Source organism: Salmo salar, chromosome 01, assembly GCF_965601325.2.
Source record: "Salmo salar chromosome 01, fSalSal1, whole genome shotgun sequence".
NCBI classification, from domain to species: domain Eukaryota; kingdom Metazoa; phylum Chordata; class Actinopteri; order Salmoniformes; family Salmonidae; genus Salmo; species Salmo salar.
The window spans coordinates 118,276,827-118,296,255 of NC_138291.1; the positions used below are offsets into that span (position 1 = coordinate 118,276,827).

Genomic DNA, 19,429 nt, shown 5'->3' on the forward strand with positions numbered 1-19,429 from the left:
AGAGCTAGCTCCTTCGTACTGTCACACAGGGTTGAGGTAGATCTAGCACCTTTGTACTGCCACACAGGGTTGTGTTAGAGCTAGCTCATTCGTACTGCCACACAGGTTTGAGGTAGAGCTAGCTCCTTCGTACTGCCACACAGGGTTGAGGTAGAGCTAGCTCCTTCATACTGCCACACAGGGTTGAGGTAGAGCTAGCTCCTTCATACTGCCACACAGGGTTGAGGTAGAGTTCAAACGCGTTGTATCAGCTAACTCCTTCGTACTGCCACACAGGGTTGAGGTAGAGCTAGCTCCTTCGTACTGCCACACAGGGTTTAGGTAGAGTTAAAACACATTGTGTCAGCTAGCTCCTTCGTACTGCCACACAGGGTTGAGGTAGAGCTAGCTCCTTCGTACTGCCACACAGGGTTGAGGTAGAGCTTTGTCCTTCGTACTGCCACACAGGGTTGAGGTAGAGCTAGCTCCTTCGTACTGCCACACAGGGTTGAGGTAGAGCTAGCTCCTTCGTACTGCCACACAGGGTTGAGGTAGAGCTAGCTCCTTCGTACTGCCACACAGGGTTGAGGTAGAGTTAAAACACATTGTGTCAGCTAGCTCCTTCGTACTGCCACACAGGGTTGAGGTAGAGTTAAAACACATTGTGTCAGCTAGCTCCTTCGTACTGCCACACAGGTTGAGGTAGAGCTAGCTCCTTCGTACTGCCACGCAGGGTTGAGGTAGAGCTAGCTCCTTCGTACTGCCACACAGGGTTGAGGTAGAGCTAGCTCCTTCGTACTGCCACACAGGGTTGAGGTAGAGCTAGGTCCTTCGTACTTCCACACAGGGTTGAGGTAGAGTTAAAACACATTGTATCAGCTAGCTCCTTCGTACTGCCACACAGGGTTGAGGTAGAGTTAAAACACATTGTATCAGCGAGCTCCTTCGTACTGCCACACAGGGTTGAGGTAGAGCTAGCTCCTTCGTACTGCCACACAGGGTTGATGTAGAGTTAAAACACATTGTATCCGCCAGCTCCTTCGTACTGCCACACAGGGTTGAGGTAGAGCTAGCTCCTTCGTACTGTCACACAGGGTTGAGGTAGATCTAGCACCTTTGTACTGCCACACAGGGTTGTGTTAGAGCTAGCTCATTCGTACTGCCACACAGGTTTGAGGTAGAGCTAGCTCCTTCGTACTGCCACACAGGGTTGAGGTAGAGCTAGCTCCTTCATACTGCCACACAGGGTTGAGGTAGAGCTAGCTCCTTCATACTGCCACACAGGGTTGAGGTAGAGTTCAAACGCGTTGTATCAGCTAACTCCTTCGTACTGCCACACAGGGTTGAGGTAGAGCTAGCTCCTTCGTACTGCCACACAGGGTTTAGGTAGAGTTAAAACACATTGTGTCAGCTAGCTCCTTCGTACTGCCACACAGGGTTGAGGTAGAGCTAGCTCCTTCGTACTGCCACACAGGGTTGAGGTAGAGCTTTGTCCTTCGTACTGCCACACAGGGTTGAGGTAGAGCTAGCTCCTTCGTACTGCCACACAGGTTTGAGGTAGAGCTAGCTCCTTCGTACTGCCACACAGGGTTGAGGTAGAGCTAGCTCCTTCGTACTGCCACACAGGGTTGATGTAGAAAGAGCTCCATGTTTCTGATCTGCTGTGTGTTGCTTCTTGGTCTGTGATGATACCAGTATGATGATATTCATTAGTATCCTGGAAAATGAAACAAAACACAAAATGGATTCAACTTTTTATGAAAACATCCTTAATGTTGGAAACAAACATCGTTATGTTGTCATCCAGATTCACATTGATTTATTTATTTTCCAAGCTATAACACACAGTATTTTACATACAGCAGGTTATTAAAGGAGTAAATTGTTTTTCCCACGGACAAAATATTGCGATACTGGTATCATGGCGTCTCTAATTAATTTGCAGGTGTTTCAAGACAGTGTGTTTAACCCAGAGTGTGTGTTGTGTTTCAAGACAGTGTGTTTAACCCAGTGTGTGTGTCTGTGTTGTGTTGTGTTGCAGGTGTGTGTCGAGGCGGTATGCCCCCGGGGAGGAATGTTAACCATGTGCTACAGTAGCTAGGTTCCCCCATCCCTGTGTCTTTCTGGCTGCGGTGCCACCCATCACTGGCAGAGGAGGAGAGGGCCCCCGTGCCACCCATCACTGGCAGAGGAGGAGAGGGCCCCCGTGCCACCCATCACTGGCAGAGGAGGAGAGGGCCCCCGTGCCACCCATCACTGGCAGAGGAGGAGAGGGCCTCCGTGCCATCCATCACTGGCAGAGGAAGAGAGGGCCCCCGTGCCACCCATCACTGGCAGAGGAGGAGAGGGCCCCCGTGCCACCCATCACTGGCAGAGGAGGAGAGGGCCACCCATCACTGGCAGAGGAGGAGAGGGCCCCCGTGCCACCCATCACTGGCAGAGGAGGAGAGGGCCCCCGTGCCACCCATCACTGGCAGAGGAGGAGAGGGCCTCCGTGATAACAGACAGACAGACAGACGCACAGACATGGCTCTGACAGACAAACACAAAGTGAAGAGACAGAGACTAGACAGGATCTGTGAAGGTAAGGAAGGATCTCTGTCTCCATCACTCTCCTTCCGCAATCTCTCTCTATCTCTCTCTCTCTCTGTTTCTCTAACTCCCCACCATTCCCACTGGTATCAACCAAAGACCTATTGATAATCAATGACTATAAACTGCTAGAATCTTCTCCTGGCCTGCGGCACATGTCAGCGATTCAAGTATGAAATGTTAACCTTAATCTGTCAACATTTATCTGGATGTTAACCTTAACCTCTCAACATTAATCTGGAGGTTAACCTCTCAACATTTATCTGGAGGTTAACCTCTCAACATTTATCTGGATGTTAAGCTCTCAACATTTATCTGGATGTTAACCTCTCAACATTTATCTGGCTGTTAACCTCTCAACATTAATCAGGATGTTAACCTTAACCTCTCAACATTTATCTGGAGGTTAACCTCTCAACATTTATCTGGATGTTAACCTCTCAACATTTATCTGGATGTTAACCTCTCAACATTAATCAGGATGTTAACCTTAACCTCTCAACATTTATCTGGAGGTTAACCTCTCAACATTTATCTGGCTGTTAACCTCTCAACATTAATCAGGATGTTAACCTTAACCTCTCAACATTTATCTGGAGGTTAACCTCTCAACATTTATCTGGAGGTTAACCTCTCAACATTTATCTGGAGGTTAACCTTAACCTATGGTAGTCGTAACACTGACTTAATGGTAGTAGAGAGAGAGAGAGAGAGAGAGAGAGAGAGAGAGAGAGAGAGAGAGTGTGTGTGTGTGTGTGTGTGTGTGTATTCAGCCTTTTGAATCAGACCCTGTCAGTTGTCAGAGTGTTTGGTTGGTCGTTAGAATCACAGCTGTTTAGGGCTGAACCCATGTAGTCGGTGGGGATTTAAGGACGTCTACTGCGGGTCGCTAAAAATATAATGATGACACTATACCGAACATGGTTTGGTTTAGAAACATGAGAACCAAGCTGGATTTATCAGTGTAGCCATGTTATCATCTGGACTTGTTGAAATATCTTCACTCCTAGAAAAAAAACCCTCCAGATTTCCGTCATAACTGTCAATTTACAGGGGGGAGAAAAGTAAAATAATTACAAGGGGCAGTTTGGGGGGAAAAAAAACCTAATCCCGTCCGAATCGTCCTCTGGAATAACGGACGTTCTGGGGTAATAATTACGTAACCAAACGTTCTCTAGTAATACTAGTCACATGCTGATAGGGCTTAGCCTAATTGTCTAAGAAAATTGAGCAGAGATTAAACTCTATCTTAATTAGGTTTATAATCAATAGCCTAATTTAAATGTGCCTGGCTTTATAAATGATCCATGTATATCTACAGCAATAAGACAGATCCTGCTTCTGTTGCCTGGTTGACTGTTTAACAGCCTAGTGATTCCATCAGCACCAAGCCTCATGCAATGGCAAAAATGTTGTATAAAGCAATTTCACTGATTTGGCTGTTTTTAATCTTTTGCTGTGCTGTAATAAAGGCTTTATCAAATCAAATTCAAATCAAATCAAATCGACAACTGTGATTATTGTTATCTGACCCTGCTGGTCATCTATGAACGTTTGAACATCTTGGCCATGTGCTGTTAAAATCTCCACCCGGCACAGCCAGAAGAGGACTGGCCACCCCTCATAGCCTGGTTCCTCTCTAGGTTTCTTCCTAGGTTCTGGCCTTTCTAGGGAGTTTTTCCTAGCCACCGTGCTTCTACACCTGCATTGCTTGCTGTTTGGGGTTTTAGGCTGGGTTTCTATACAGCACTTTGAGATATCAGCTGATGTAAGAAGGGCTTTATAAATACATTTGATTTGATAATAAAGGCTTTACCATTAGTTTTTTCCATTAGAAGATACTGGTATAACTGATAACTGATTTAGTGTTGTTTACACTGTTCCAAACAGGCAGAATAATCATACTGTAATCTAACAGCACCTGTTTGTCACACATAATATGCACACAGCTCTGGCTCCTGTTTCCTCCTTTATCTGGATCCCCTTCTTATTGTTATTATTACAAATATTATAATAATTCATGTCATTATCGTTAGTAGACTTAGTGTAACCACCATGTCATTATCATTAGTAGACTTAGTGTAGCAGCCTTGTTTAACCACCATGTCATTATCATTAGTAGACTTAGTGTAGCAGCCTTGAATAACCACCATGTCATTATCATTAGTAGACTTAGTGTAGCAGCCTTGTATAACCACCATGTCATTATCATTAGTAGACTTAGTGTAGCAGCCTTGTTTAACCACCATGTCATTATCGTTAGTAGACTTAGTGTAGCAGCCTTGTATAACCACCATGTCATTATCATTAGTAGACTTAGTGTAGCAGCCTTGTATAACCACCATGTCATTATCATTAGTAGACTTAGTGTAGCAGCCTTGTATAACCACCATGTCATTATCATTAGTAGACTTAGTGTAGCAGCCTTGTATAACCATCATGTCATTATCATTAGTAGACTTAGTGTAGCAGCCTTGTATAACCATCATGGAGCTGTAGGCCTAAGGCCACATCCTGTCTAGTCTTAATACCGTAACTTTGTTAGGCCTATATTTCAATATTTAGGCTACTGCATCAATCAATCAATCAATCAATCATTAATTCATGCCATCACACAGCATACGAGACATTCATGCTTTGAAATACAATCAAGCATTTTAGTTTAAAAATGTAATAACATAAGGAGCTTTGAATAATTAGCCTGAACAATAAATAAACCGCAATTCACTAATATAACTGTTTTCAGTCTGCTGTAATAAAGGCTTTATATTTCTTCTTTTGTTTTCCGTTAGAGCAGACTCTCTAGTACACTTCTTTATTTAGTGTTGTTTACACTGTTCCAGATGGTCAGGCATAATAATCCTATTGTAATCTACCCGTTTGATACCTTTCTCTGGATCTCCTGTAGTTTCTACGACTTCCCCTTTCCCTCCTGAGCAACCGGGAAACATTCACCCGTTTCCCGTTTCTTTTTCACGTCCTCCACATCCAATTTAGCCGTCGACGTTACTGTGTTGGGAGTTTGTTCTAACTCATTTGATAGGCTACGATAGGCTATAGCTCAGGCCCTATTGGTCACTTGTATTCGATGCTTACATATTCCACGTAAAGAGAGCGAGGGTTGAGGGAATAGGGAATAGGGAATGTTTTTCTGAAACACATTAAGGATTTCGGTAAAGAAAAACTTTTCAGTCAGAAACTAAATGACTGAAATGATGTTGCAGCTTCAGCACGGACAGCGTAATAAACAGACACTGTGCTGTGATGCATTTTCTCTGCAGTAGGGAGGAGAGGGAGACCCCGACTGTGCTGTCAGGGGCCAGGGATTCTACAGGGGGCCAGGGTATCTACAGGGGGCCAGGGATTCTGCAGGGGGCCAGGGGTTCTGCAGGGGGCCAGGGGTTCTGCAGGGGGCCAGGGATTCTACAGGGGGCCAGGGATTCTACAGGGGGCCAGGGAACCTGCAGGGGGCCAGGGATCCTGCAGGGGGCCAGGGATTCTACAGGGGGCCAGGGATTCTGCAGGGGGCCAGGGATTCTTCCCCTGAGAGTGTTGAACTGGTTTAATAGAACAGTGTTGAACTGGTTTAATAGAACAGTGTTGAACTGGTTTAATAGAACAGTGTTGTACTGGTTTAATAGAACAGTGTTGAACTGGTTTAATAGAACAGTGTTGAACTGGTTTAATAGAACAGTGTTGAACTGTTACATGGAACAGGACCCAGTGGGTCTGCAGGTGGAGTTTCATAGGGATGAATGGATCTGATAGATGGAACAGGACCCAGTGGGTCTGCAGGTGGAGTTTCATAGGGATGAATGGTTCTGATAGATGGAACAGGACCCAGTGGGTCTGCAGGTGGAGTTTCATAGGGATGAAGGGTACTGTTAGATGGAACAGGACCCAGTGGGTCTGCAGGTGGAGTTCCATAGGGATGAATGGTTCTGATAGATGGAACAGGACCCAGTGGGTCTGCAGGTGGAGTTTCACAGGGATGAATGGTTCTGATAGATGGAACAGGACCCAGTGGGTCTGCAGGTGGAGTTTCATAGGGATGAATGGTGCTGATAGATGGAACAGGACCCAGTGGGTCTGCAGGTGTAGTTTCATAGGTATGAATGGTTCTGATAGATGGAACAGGACCCAGTGGGTCTGCAGGTGGAGTTTCATAGAGATTAATGGTTCTGATAGATGGAACAGGACCCAGTGGGTCTGCAGGTGGAGTTTCATATGGATGAATGGTTCTGATAGATGGAACAGGACCCAGTGGGTCTGCAGGTGGAGTTTACATTTACATTTAAGTCAAAGTTTCATAGGGATGAATGGTTCTGATAGATGGAACAGGACCCAGTGGGTCTGCAGGTGGAGTTTCATAGAGATGAATGGTTCTGTTAGATGGAATAGGACCCAGTGGGTCTGCAGGTGGAGTTTAATAGGGATGAATGGCTCGGTTCTGGTCAGTACATGACTGTCCAAGAAGGAAAGTTTTCATTGGTGCTGCTGTAATAGTGTGACCAATCACCATCACTTCCCAGACAGGAGTTTTACAGACAGACAGACAGACAGACAGACAGACAGACAGACAGACAGACAGAGGGTCTTGTCAGTGGACAGACAGTCTCTCCAGATGGTCAGTGGACAGACAGTCTCTCCAGATGGTCAGTGGACAGACAGTCTCTCCAAATGGTCAGTGGACAGACAGTCTCTCCAAATGGTCAGTGGACAGACAGTCTCTCCAGATGGTCAGTGCGGTAGATCAGTGATTTGGCTCTGAGATTGACCACTGTGATGGTGATGGCACAGGAAGGAAAACACTAACGGCAGCGTGTGATTTGTTTGGCGTGCTGGCCACTGGCGAGGTGGTAAAGTCCTCCTGTTGATTGTGTGGTGTGGCTTGATAAGGCTGCCATGGCGATGGTGTTTGTGAGAGGGGAAAACACAGTAACGTGTAAACACACACACACACACACACACACACACACACACACACACACACACACACACCTCACCCAGAGAGCAGCTGCACTTGGCAAAGGGAATATTTCAATCCATTTCTAGTATGTCTAGTTCCTCTCCTCCCTGACAGAATGACATTTAGTTCCTCTGTAATGTCTGCCGCTGTCTGAGACAGTGTTGTTCTGTCCGTCTCTGTAATGTCTGCCGCTGTCTGAGACAGAGCTTCCTTCACTGTTTCCATTGTTTCCTGTGATATAAAGGAAGTCGCCAAGACATCTTTATTCATTTAATCTCCGTTCCAAGACACCTCAATTCATTTATTCTCCATTCCAAGACAGCTCAATTCATTTATTCTCCATTCCAAGACACCCCAATTCATTTATTCTCCGTTCCAAGACACCCCAATTCATTTAATCTCCGTTCCAAGACACCCCAATTCATTTAATCTCCGTTCCAGGCGTCAGGTTGGGGAGGTAGGAAACACATGCGTGTAGCGTGATAAGGCTGATGGTGCTTGTGACAGGAGAAAAACACAGTAACGTGTACACGTGTACACACACACACACACACGTTTTGACGCGACCCTGATGTAAATGTTGCGATGTGAAAACCCTGCGGCTCGATGACAGATTAAGTGACTCAGTGACTCAGCTGGCTCATAGCATCATGTGTCCTGCTGTAAGGATAGCATCATGTGTCCTGCTGTAAGGATAGCATCATGTGTCCTGCTATAAGGATAGCATCATGTGTCCTGCTGTAAGGATAGCATCATGTGTCCTGCTGTAAGGATAACATCATGTGTCCTGCTAGGAGGATAGCATCATGTGTCCTGCTATAAGGATAGCATCATGTGTCCTGCTATAAGGATAGCATCATGTGTCCTGCTATAAGGATAGCATCATGTGTCCTGATATAAGGATAGCATCATGTGTTCTGCTGTAAGGATAGCATCATGTGTCCTGCTGTAAGGATAGCATCATGTGGCCTGCTGTAAGGATAGCATCATGTGTCCTGCTGTAAGGATAGCATCATGTGTCCTGCTGTAAGGATAGCATCATGTGTCCTGCTGTAAGGATAGCATCATGTGTCCTGCTATAAGGATAGCATCATGTGTCCTGCTATAAGGATAGCATCATGTGTCCTGCTGTAAGGATAGCATCATTTGTCCTGCTAGGAGGATAGCATCGTGTGTCCTGCTAGGAGGATAGCATCGTGTGTCCTGCTAGGAGGATAGCATCGTGTGTCCTGCTGTAAGGATAGCATCATGTGTCCTGCTGTAAGGATAGCATCATGTGTCCTGCTGTAAGGATAGCATCATGTGTCCTGCTGTAAGGATAGCATCATGTGTCCTGCTGTAAGGATAGCATCATGTGTCCTGCTGTAAGGATAGCATCATGTGTCCTGCTATAAGGATAGCATCATGTGTCCTGCTATAAGGATAGCATCATGTGTCCTGCTGTAAGGATAGCATCATTTGTCCTGCTAGGAGGATAGCATCGTGTGTCCTACTAGGAGGATAGCATCGTGTGTCCTGCTAGGAGGATAGCATCGTGTGTCCTGCTAGGAGGATAGCATCGTGTGTCCTGCTGTAAGGATAGCATCATGTGTCCTGCTGTAAGGATAGCATCATGTGTCCTGCTAGGAGGATAGCATCATGTGTCCTGCTAGGAGGATAGCATCATGTGTCCTGCTAGGAGGACAGCATCATGTGTCCTCCTAGGAGGATAGCATCATGTGTCCTGCTGAAAGGATAGCATCATGTGTCCTGCTGAAAGGATAGCATCATGTGTCCTGCTATAAGGATAGCATCGTGTGTCCTGCTAGGAGGATAGCATCGTGTGTCCTGCTAGGAGGATAGCATCGTGTGTCCTGCTAGGAGGATAGCACCGTGTGTCCTGCTAGGAGGATAGCATCGTGTGTCCTCCTATAAGGATAGCATCGTGTGTCCTGCAAGGAGGATAGCATCGTGTGTCCTGCTAGGAGGATAGCATCGTGTGTCCTGCTAGGAGGATAGCATCGTGTGTCCTGCTAGGAGGATAGCATCGTGTGTCCTGCTGTAAGGATAGCATCGTGTGTCCTGCTGTAAGGATAGCATCGTGTGTCCTGCTGTAAGGATAGCATCGTGTGTCCTGCTGTAAGGATAGCATCGTGTGTCCTGCTGTAAGGATAGCATCATGTGTCCTGCTGTAAGGATAGCATCATGTGTCCTGCTAGGAGGATAGCATCGTGTGTCCTGCTAGGAGGATAGCATCGTGTGTCCTGCTGTAAGGATAGCATCGTGTGTCCTGCTGTAAGGATAGCATCGTGTGTCCTGCTGTAAGGATAGCATCGTGTGTCCTGCTGTAAGGATAGCATCGTGTGTCCTGCTGTAAGGATAGCATCATGTGTCCTGCTGTAAGGATAGCATCATGTGTCCTGCTAGGAGGATAGCATCGTGTGTCCTGCAAGGAGGATAGCATCGTGTGTCCTGCTAGGAGGATAGCATCGTGTGTCCTGCTGTAAGGATAGCATCATGTGTCCTGCAAGGAGGATAGCATCGTGTGTCCTGCTAGGAGGATAGCATCGTGTGTCCTGCTTGGAGGATAGCATCGTGTGTCCTGCTAGGAGGATAGCATCATGTGTCCTGCTAGGAGGATAGCATCGTGTGTCCTGCTAGGAGGATAGCATCGTGTGTCCTACTAGGAGGATAGCATCGTGTGTCCTACTAGGAGGATAGCATCATGTGTCCTGCTGTAAGGATAGCATCATGTGTCCTGCTAGGAGGATAGCATCATGTGTCCTGCTGTAAGGATAGCATCATGTGTCCTGCTAGGAGGATAGCATCATGTGTCCTGCTAGGAGGATAGCATCATGTGTCCTGCTAGGAGGATAGCATCATGTGTCCTGCTAGGAGGATAGCATCATGTGTCCTGCTAGGAGGATAGCATCATGTGTCCTGCTAGGAGGATAGCATCATGTGTCCTGCTAGGAGGATAGCATCATGTGTCCTGCTAGGAGGATAGCATCATGTGTTCTGCTAGGAGGATAGCATCATGTGTCCTGCTAGGAGGAGAGCATCAAGTGTCCTGCTGTAAGGATAGCATCATGTGTCCTGCTGTAAGGATAGCATCATGTGTCCTGCTAGGAGGATAGCATCATGTGTCCTGCTAGGAGGATAGCATCATGTGTCCTGCTAGGAGGACAGCATCATGTGTCCTCCTAGGAGGATAGCATCATGTGTCCTGCTGAAAGGATAGCATCATGTGTCCTGCTGAAAGGATAGCATCATGTGTCCTGCTATAAGGATAGCATCGTGTGTCCTGCTAGGAGGATAGCATCGTGTGTCCTGCTAGGAGGATAGCATCGTGTGTCCTGCTAGGAGGATAGCACCGTGTGTCCTGCTAGGAGGATAGCATCGTGTGTCCTCCTATAAGGATAGCATCGTGTGTCCTGCAAGGAGGATAGCATCGTGTGTCCTGCTAGGAGGATAGCATCGTGTGTCCTGCTAGGAGGATAGCATCGTGTGTCCTGCTAGGAGGATAGCATCGTGTGTCCTGCTGTAAGGATAGCATCGTGTGTCCTGCTGTAAGGATAGCATCGTGTGTCCTGCTGTAAGGATAGCATCGTGTGTCCTGCTGTAAGGATAGCATCGTGTGTCCTGCTGTAAGGATAGCATCATGTGTCCTGCTGTAAGGATAGCATCATGTGTCCTGCTAGGAGGATAGCATCGTGTGTCCTGCAAGGAGGATAGCATCGTGTGTCCTGCTAGGAGGATAGCATCGTGTGTCCTGCTGTAAGGATAGCATCATGTGTCCTGCAAGGAGGATAGCATCGTGTGTCCTGCTAGGAGGATAGCATCGTGTGTCCTGCTTGGAGGATAGCATCGTGTGTCCTGCTAGGAGGATAGCATCATGTGTCCTGCTAGGAGGATAGCATCGTGTGTCCTGCTAGGAGGATAGCATCGTGTGTCCTACTAGGAGGATAGCATCGTGTGTCCTACTAGGAGGATAGCATCATGTGTCCTGCTGTAAGGATAGCATCATGTGTCCTGCTAGGAGGATAGCATCATGTGTCCTGCTGTAAGGATAGCATCATGTGTCCTGCTAGGAGGATAGCATCATGTGTCCTGCTAGGAGGATAGCATCATGTGTCCTGCTAGGAGGATAGCATCATGTGTCCTGCTAGGAGGATAGCATCATGTGTCCTGCTAGGAGGATAGCATCATGTGTCCTGCTAGGAGGATAGCATCATGTGTCCTGCTAGGAGGATAGCATCATGTGTCCTGCTAGGAGGATAGCATCATGTGTTCTGCTAGGAGGATAGCATCATGTGTCCTGCTAGGAGGAGAGCATCAAGTGTCCTGCTGTAAGGATAGCATCATGTGTCCTGCTGTAAGGATAGCATCATGTGTCCTGCTGTAAGGATAGCATCATGTGTCCTGCTGTAAGGATAGCATCATGTGTCCTGCTGTAAGGATAGCATCATGTGTCCTGCTATAAGGATAGCATCATGTGTCCTGCTATAAGGATAGCATCATGTGTCCTGCTGTAAGGATAGCATCATGTGTCCTGCTAGGAGGATAGCATCATGTGTCCTGCTAGGAGGATAGCATCGTGTGTCCTGCAAGGAGGATAGCATCGTGTGTCCTGCTAGGAGGATAGCATCATGTGTCCTGCTATAAAGATTGCATCGTGTGTCCTGCTAGGAGGATAGCATCGTGTGTCCTGCTATAAGGATAGCATCGTGTGTCCTGCTATAAGGATAGCATCGTGTGTCCTGCTATAAGGATAGCATCGTGTGTCCTGCTATAAGGATAGCATCGTGTGTCCTGCTATAAGGATAGCATCGTGTGTCCTGCTGTAAGGATAGCATCGTGTGTCCTGCTGTAAGGATAGCATCGTGTGTCCTGCTGTAAGGATAGCATCGTGTGTCCTGCTGTAAGGATAGCATCATGTGTCCTGCTGTAAGGATAGCATCATGTGTCCTGCTGTAAGGATAGCATCATGTGTCCTGCTGTAAGGATAGCATCATGTGTCCTGCTAGGAGGATAGCATCGTGTGTCCTGCTAGGAGGATAGCATCGTGTGTCCTGCTAGGAGGATAGCATCGTGTGTCCTGCTAGGAGGATAGCATCGTGTGTCCTGCTAGGAGGATAGCATCGTGTGTCCTGCTAGGAGGATAGCATCGTGTGTCCTGCTAGGAGGATAGCATCGTGTGTCCTGCTAGGAGGATAGCATCGTGTGTCCTGCTAGGAGGATAGCATCGTGTGTCCTGCTAGGAGGAGAGCATCGTGTGTCCTACTAGGAGGATAGCATCGTGTGTCCTGCTAGGAGGATAGCATCGTGTGTCCTGCTAGGAGGATAGCATCATGTGTCCTGCTGTAAGGATAGCATCATGTGTCCTGCTGTAAGGATAGCATCATGTGTCCTGCTGTAAGGATAGCATCATGTGTCCTGCTAGGAGGATAGCATCATGTGTCCTGCTAGGAGGATAGCATCATGTGTCCTGCTAGGAGGATAGCATCATGTGTCCTGCTAGGAGGATAGCATCATGTGTCCTGCTAGGAGGATAGCATCATGTGTCCTGCTAGGAGGATAGCATCATGTGTCCTGCTAGGAGGATAGCATCATGTGTCCTCCTGAAAGGATAGCATCATTTGTCCTGCTGAAAGGATAGCATCATGTGTCCTGCTGAAAGGATAGCATCATGTGTCCTGCTGTAAGGATAGCATCGTGTGTCCTGCTGTAAGGATAGCATCGTGTGTCCTGCTGTAAGGATAGCATCGTGTGTCCTGCTATAAGGATAGCATCATGTGTCCTGCTGTAAGGATAGCATCATGTCTCAGGTCCTGTGTGATATCATGAGGCTTTATCTACCTGTTGTCATGAGGCTTCATCTACCTGTTGTCTCAGGTCCTGTGTGATGTCATGATGCTTCATCTACCAGTTGTCTCAGGTCCTGTGTGATGTCATGAGGCTTCAACTACCTGTTGTCTCAGGTCCTGTGTGATGTCATGAGGTTTTATCTACACGTTGTCTTAGGTCCTGTGTGATGTCATGAGGCTTCAACTACCTGTTGTCTCAGGTCCTGTGTGATATCATGAGGTTTTATCTACCTGTTGTCTCAGGTCCTGTGTGACATCATGAGGTTTTATCTACCTGTTGTCTCAGGTCCTGTGTGATGTCATGAAGCTTCATCTACCTGTTGTCTCAGGTCCTGTGTGACGTCATGAGGTTTTATCTACCTGTTGTCTCAGGTCCTGTGTGACGTCATGAGGTTTTATCTACCTGTTGTCTCAGGTCCTGTGTGATGTCATGAGGCTTCATCTACCTGTTGTCTCAGGTCCTGTGTGATGTCATGAGGCTTCATCTACCTGTTGTCTCCGGTCCTGTGTGATGTCGTGAGGCTTCATCTACCTGTTGTCATGAGGCTTCATCTACCTGTTGTCTCAGGTCCTGTGTGATGTCATGATGCTTCATCTACCAGTTGTCTCAGGTCCTGTGTGATGTCATGAGGCTTCAACTACCTGTTGTCTCAGGTCCTGTGTGATGTCATGAGGTTTTATCTACCTGTTGTCTCAGGTCCTGTGTGATGTCATGAGATTTTATCTACCTGTTGTCTCAGGTCCTGTGTGATGTCATGAGGCTTTATCTACCTGTTGTCTCAGGTCCTGTGTGATGTCATGAGGCTTCATCTACCTGTTGTCTCAGGTCCTGTGTGATGTCATGAGGTTTTATATACCTGTTGTCTCAGGTCCTGTGTGATGTCATGAGGCTTCATCTACCTGTTGTCTCAGGTCCTGTGTGACGTCATGAGGTTTTATCTACCTGTTGTCTCAGGTCCTGTGTGATGTCGTGAGGCTTCATCTACCTGCTTGTAGGCTACACTTCAAATTGATCCCCTCATTTACTTGTTGTGTATTTAGTGCTTGTGCACGTTCCCCGTGAGCGCACGACGGGTTATTTTGTGCCCATTTTGCTTGTTGTTCTGGTTGCCGTTGGTTTTGCTTAATAAATCTCCGGTTATTACCCAGTTCTGCTCTCTTGCGCCTGACTTCTCTGCCGCCCATTACGCACCCCGCTACAAGAAGACTGTTTTATGGCTCTGTGATGTTAAGAGCTGGGATTTCTCTATATTTTACTAGCTGTATCCACCTTGTGGTTCTCTTACCTTCTCCTTCAGCTCCACTCCTCTCTCCCTCCCTCTCCCCGTCCCTCTCTCCGTCCCTCTCCCCCATCTCTCTCCTCCATCCCTCCAAAAATCAGAGCGGGCTGCCTCCTCTTCCATGTGTCCTTCTGTCCACTCCGTCTGTGCTTCAGTCTGGGCCACTGGGTGTATGATGACAGACAGTCCCTGAACAACGGCTCAACACCCACAAGAGACAGGAGGTGATGCAGAGAAACAGACAAATTACCCTCTAAAACTGACAGAGGATTACATTCTACTGAATCATATGAGAGAGTGGGTTCAATTCCCGGGTCACAGATATGTAAAAAAAATATACACTGCTCAAAAAAATAAAGGGAACACTTAAACAACACAATGTAACTCCAAGTCAATCACACTTCAGTGAAATCAAACTGTCCACTTAGGAAGCAACACTGATTGACAATAAATTTCACATGCTGTTGTGCAAATGGAATAGACAACAGGTGGGAATTATAGGCAATTAGCAAGACACCCCCAATAAAGGAGTGGTTCTGCAGGTGGGAACAACAGACCACTTCTCAGTTCCTATGCTTCCTGGCTGATGTTTTGGTCACTTTTGAATGCTGGCGGTGCTTTCACTCTAGTGGTAGCTTGAGACGGAGTCTACAACCCACACAAGTGGCTCAGGTAGTGCAGCTCATCCAGGATGGCACATCAATGCAAGCTGTGGCAAGAAGGTTTGCTGTGTCTGTCAGCGTAGTGTCCAGAGCATGGAGGCGCTACCAGGAGACAGGCCAGTACATCAGGAGACGTGGAGGAGGCCGTAGGAGGGCAACAACCCATTAGCAGGACCGCTACCTCCGCCTTTGTGCAAGGAGGAGCTGGAGGAGCACTGCCAGAGCCCTGCAAAATGACCTCCAGCAGGCCACAAATGTGCATGTGTCTGCTCAAACGGTCAGAAACAGACTCCATGAGGGTGGTATGACGGCCCGACGTCCACAGGTGGGGGTTGTGCTTACAGCCCAACACCGTGCAGGACGTTTGGCATTTGCCAGAGAACACCAAGATTGGCAAATTCGCCACTGGCGCCCTGTGCTCTTCACAGATGAAAGCAGGTTCACACTGAGCACGTGACAGACGTGACAGAGTCTGGAGACGCCGTGGAGAACGTTCTGCTGCCTGCAACATCCTCCAGCATGACCGGTTTGGCGGTGGGTCAGTCATGGTGTGGGGTGGTATTTCTTTGGGGGGCCGCACAGCCCTCCATGTGCTCGCCAGAGGTATTCTGACTGCCATTAGGTACCGAGAGGAGATCCTCAGACCCCTTGTGAGACCATATGCTGGTGCGGTTGGCCCTGGGTTCCTCCTAATGCAAGACAATGCTAGACCTCATGTGGCTGGAGTGTGTCAGCAGTTCCTGCAAGAGGAAGGCATTGATGCTATGGACTGGCCCGCCCGTTCCCCAGACCTGAATCCAAAGAGCACATCTGGGACATCATGTCTCGCTCCATCCACCAACGCCACGTTACACCACAGACTGTCCAGGAGTTGGCGGATGCTTTAGTCCAGGTCTGGGGGGAGATCCCTCAGGAGACCATCCGCCACCTCATCAGGACCATGCCCAGGCGTTGTAGGGAGGTCATACAGGCACGTGGAGGCCACACACACTACTGAGCCTCATTTTGACTTGTTTTAACCTCTATGGGCTAGGTGGGACGCTAGCGTGCCACCCGTGGTGCACTCCATCAACAGCAGGTGCATTTCAAGAGCGGCAAATTTGAATCCAAATAAATGTCAAAATTCAAATTTTTCAAACATACAACTATTTTACACCCTTTGAAAGATAAACATCTCCTTAATCTAACCACGTTTTACGATTTCAAAAAGGTTTTACGGCGAAAGCATAAATTTAGAGTATGTTAGGACAGTACATTTACAAGAGTTGTGTGTAATGTTTTGTCAATTCAAAGACAGGGTCACCAAAACCATAAAACCAGCTAAAATGATGCACTAACCTTTTACAATCTCCATCAGATGACACTCCTAGGACATTATGTTAGACAATGCATGCATTTTTAGTTCTATCAAGTTCATATTTATATCCAAAAACAGCGTTTTACTATGGCATTGATGTTGAGGAAATCGTTTCCCTCCAATAACCGGCAGTCAAGTCAGCGTCACAAATTAAATAATTAAAATTAGAAAACATTGGTAAAATATTATATTGTCATTTAAAGAATTATAGATTTACATCTCTTGAACGCAATCAACTTGCCAGATTTAAAAATAACCTTACTGGGAAATCACACTTTGCAATAATCTGAGCACTGCGCCCAGAAAAATACGCGTTGCGATACAGACTAGACGTCATGTTGGGGAGATCTAAAATCGAAATACTATGTAAATAATCCATTACCTTTGATTCTCTTCATCAGATGTCACTTCCAGGTATCACAGGTCCATAACGAATGTAGTTTTGTTCAAAAAAGCTCATCATTTATGTCCAAAAATCTCCGTCTTGTTAGCACATGATCTAAGCCAGCCGGACTTCTCGTCATGAACGAGGGGAAAAAATATATTTACGTTCGTTCAAACATGTCAAACGTTGTATAGCATAAATCATTAGGGCCTTTTTTAACCAGAACATGAATAATATTCAAGGTGGACGAATGCATACTCTTTTATAACGTATTGGAACGAGGGTACCCAACATGAACTCGCGCGCCAGGTGTCTAATGGGACATCATCGTTCCATGGCTCTTGTTCGGTCAGATCTCCCTCCAGAAGACTCAAAACACTTTGTAAAGGCTGGTGACATCTAGTGGAAGCAATAGGAAGTGCCAAAATATTCCTCAGCCCCTGTGTTTTTCAATGGGATAGGTTTAAAGGTAATACAACACATCAGGTATCCACTTCCTGTCAGAAAATGTCTCAGGGTTTTGCCTGCCAAATGAGTTCTGTTATACTCACAGACACCATTCAAACAGTTTTAGAAACTTTAGGGTGTTTTCTATCCATATATAATAAGTATATGCATATTCTAGTTACTGGGTAGGATTAGTAACCAGATTAAATCGGGTACATTTTTTTATCCAGACGTGCAAATGCTGCCCCCTAGCCCTAACAGGTTCATCTAACTGCACTGTCCGATTTACAGTAGCTATTACAGCGAAAACATGCCATGCGATTGTTTGAGGACGGCGCCCCACATCAAAATATTTTTCCACCGGCACAGGTTTCATACATTCACAAATAACGATTAAATATTCACTTACTTTTTGAAAATCGTCCTCTGATTTGTCATCCAAAGGGTCCCATCTATAACATGTAGTGTCATTTTGTTAGATAAAATCCTTCTTTATATCCCAAAAAGTCTAGTTAGTTGGCACCATCGATTTGAGTAATCCACTCGTTCAACCTGCAGAGAAAGGAATCCGAAAATCTACCCCTAATCTTTGTTTCAACAAGTCAAAATACGTTTCTGTTTACTCCTCAGATACCCTAAAATGTAATCAAACTGTAATATTTCTTTAAGAAGAATGTTCAATAGGAAGCCGATTTTAACAGGTGCGTAAATGTCTTCATAGCGCGGGCAAAAACGTATTTCCAAGACAGTGTCCTTCTGCTAAAACTGATATTTCTTTGTTTTTGAAGTTACAAGCCTGAAACCTTGAACATAGACTGATGACACCCCGTGGAAGCCATAGGAATTGCATCCTAGGGAGCTAATTTTCAATATGACCATATTCTTGAATTTCTAAGAGGGTGGTCTCTAAATAAAATAATTCTGGTTGTTTTTTCTTTGGATTTTCTCCTACCATATCTATTGTGTTTTATTCTCCTACATTATTTTAACATTTCTAAAAACTTCAAAGTGTTTTCTTTCCAATGGTACCAATTATATGCATATCCTGGCTTCAGGGCCTGAGCAACAGGCAGCTTACTTTGGGCACGTCATTCAGACAGGAAGTGGAGAAAAAAGGGGCCTAGCCCTAAGAAGTTAAAGAATGATGGAGGCCACTGGGTTTTTGGGGACCTTCAATGCTTCTGAAATGTTTCCGTACCCTTCACCAGATCTGTGCCTTGACACAATCCTGTCTCAGAGCTCTACAGACAATTCCTTCGACCTCATGGCTTGGTTTTTGCTCTGACATGTACTGTCAACTGTGGGACCTTATATAGACAGGTGTGTGCCTTTCCAAATCATGTCCACTCAATAGCATTTACCACAGGTGGACTCCAATCAAGTTGTAAAAACATCAAGGATGATCAATGGAAACAGGATGCACCTGAGCTAAATTTCGAGTTTCATAGCAAAGGGTCTGAATACTTATGTAAAGAAGGTATTTCTGTTCTGTATTTTTAAGAAATGTGCAAAAATTTCTAAAAACCTGTTTTCGCTTTGTTATTATGGGGTATTGTGTGTAGATTGATGTGGGAAAAATATGTTTAATACATTTTAGGATAAGGCTGTAACGTAACAACATTTGGAAAAAGTCAAGGGTCTGAATACTTTCCGAATGCACCGTATATGTATAAACAGTTTACTGTTTACTTTTATTCCACTACATTCCTAAAGAAAATAATGTACTTTTTACTCCATACCCAAAAGTACTGGTTACAGTTTTAATGCTTAGCAGGACAAGAAAATGATCTGACGGACTCACTGAACACATGCTTCCTTTGTAAATGATGTCTGAGTGTTGGAGTGTGCCCCTGGCTATGCATAAATTAAAGAAAAAAGAAAATGATACCGTCTGGTTTGCTTAATATAAGGA

General features: G+C 46.0%; 1 protein-coding gene across 2 annotated transcripts in view; it reads left to right on the top strand.

Annotated features, from left to right (window-relative positions):
- Positions 1-2,023: 2,023 nt before the first annotated feature.
- The window catches only part of LOC145850536 (C-terminal-binding protein 2), a 283,476-nt gene continuing 266,070 nt past the window's right edge, over positions 2,024-19,429 (top strand). For both annotated transcript variants that reach the window (XM_082978774.1, XM_082978775.1), the window contains exon 1: positions 2,024-2,563. In XM_082978774.1, coding sequence (XP_082834900.1) covers positions 2,506-2,563 — 58 coding nt within the window. In that variant the 5' untranslated portion in view covers positions 2,024-2,505. The remainder of the gene's footprint in view (positions 2,564-19,429) is intronic.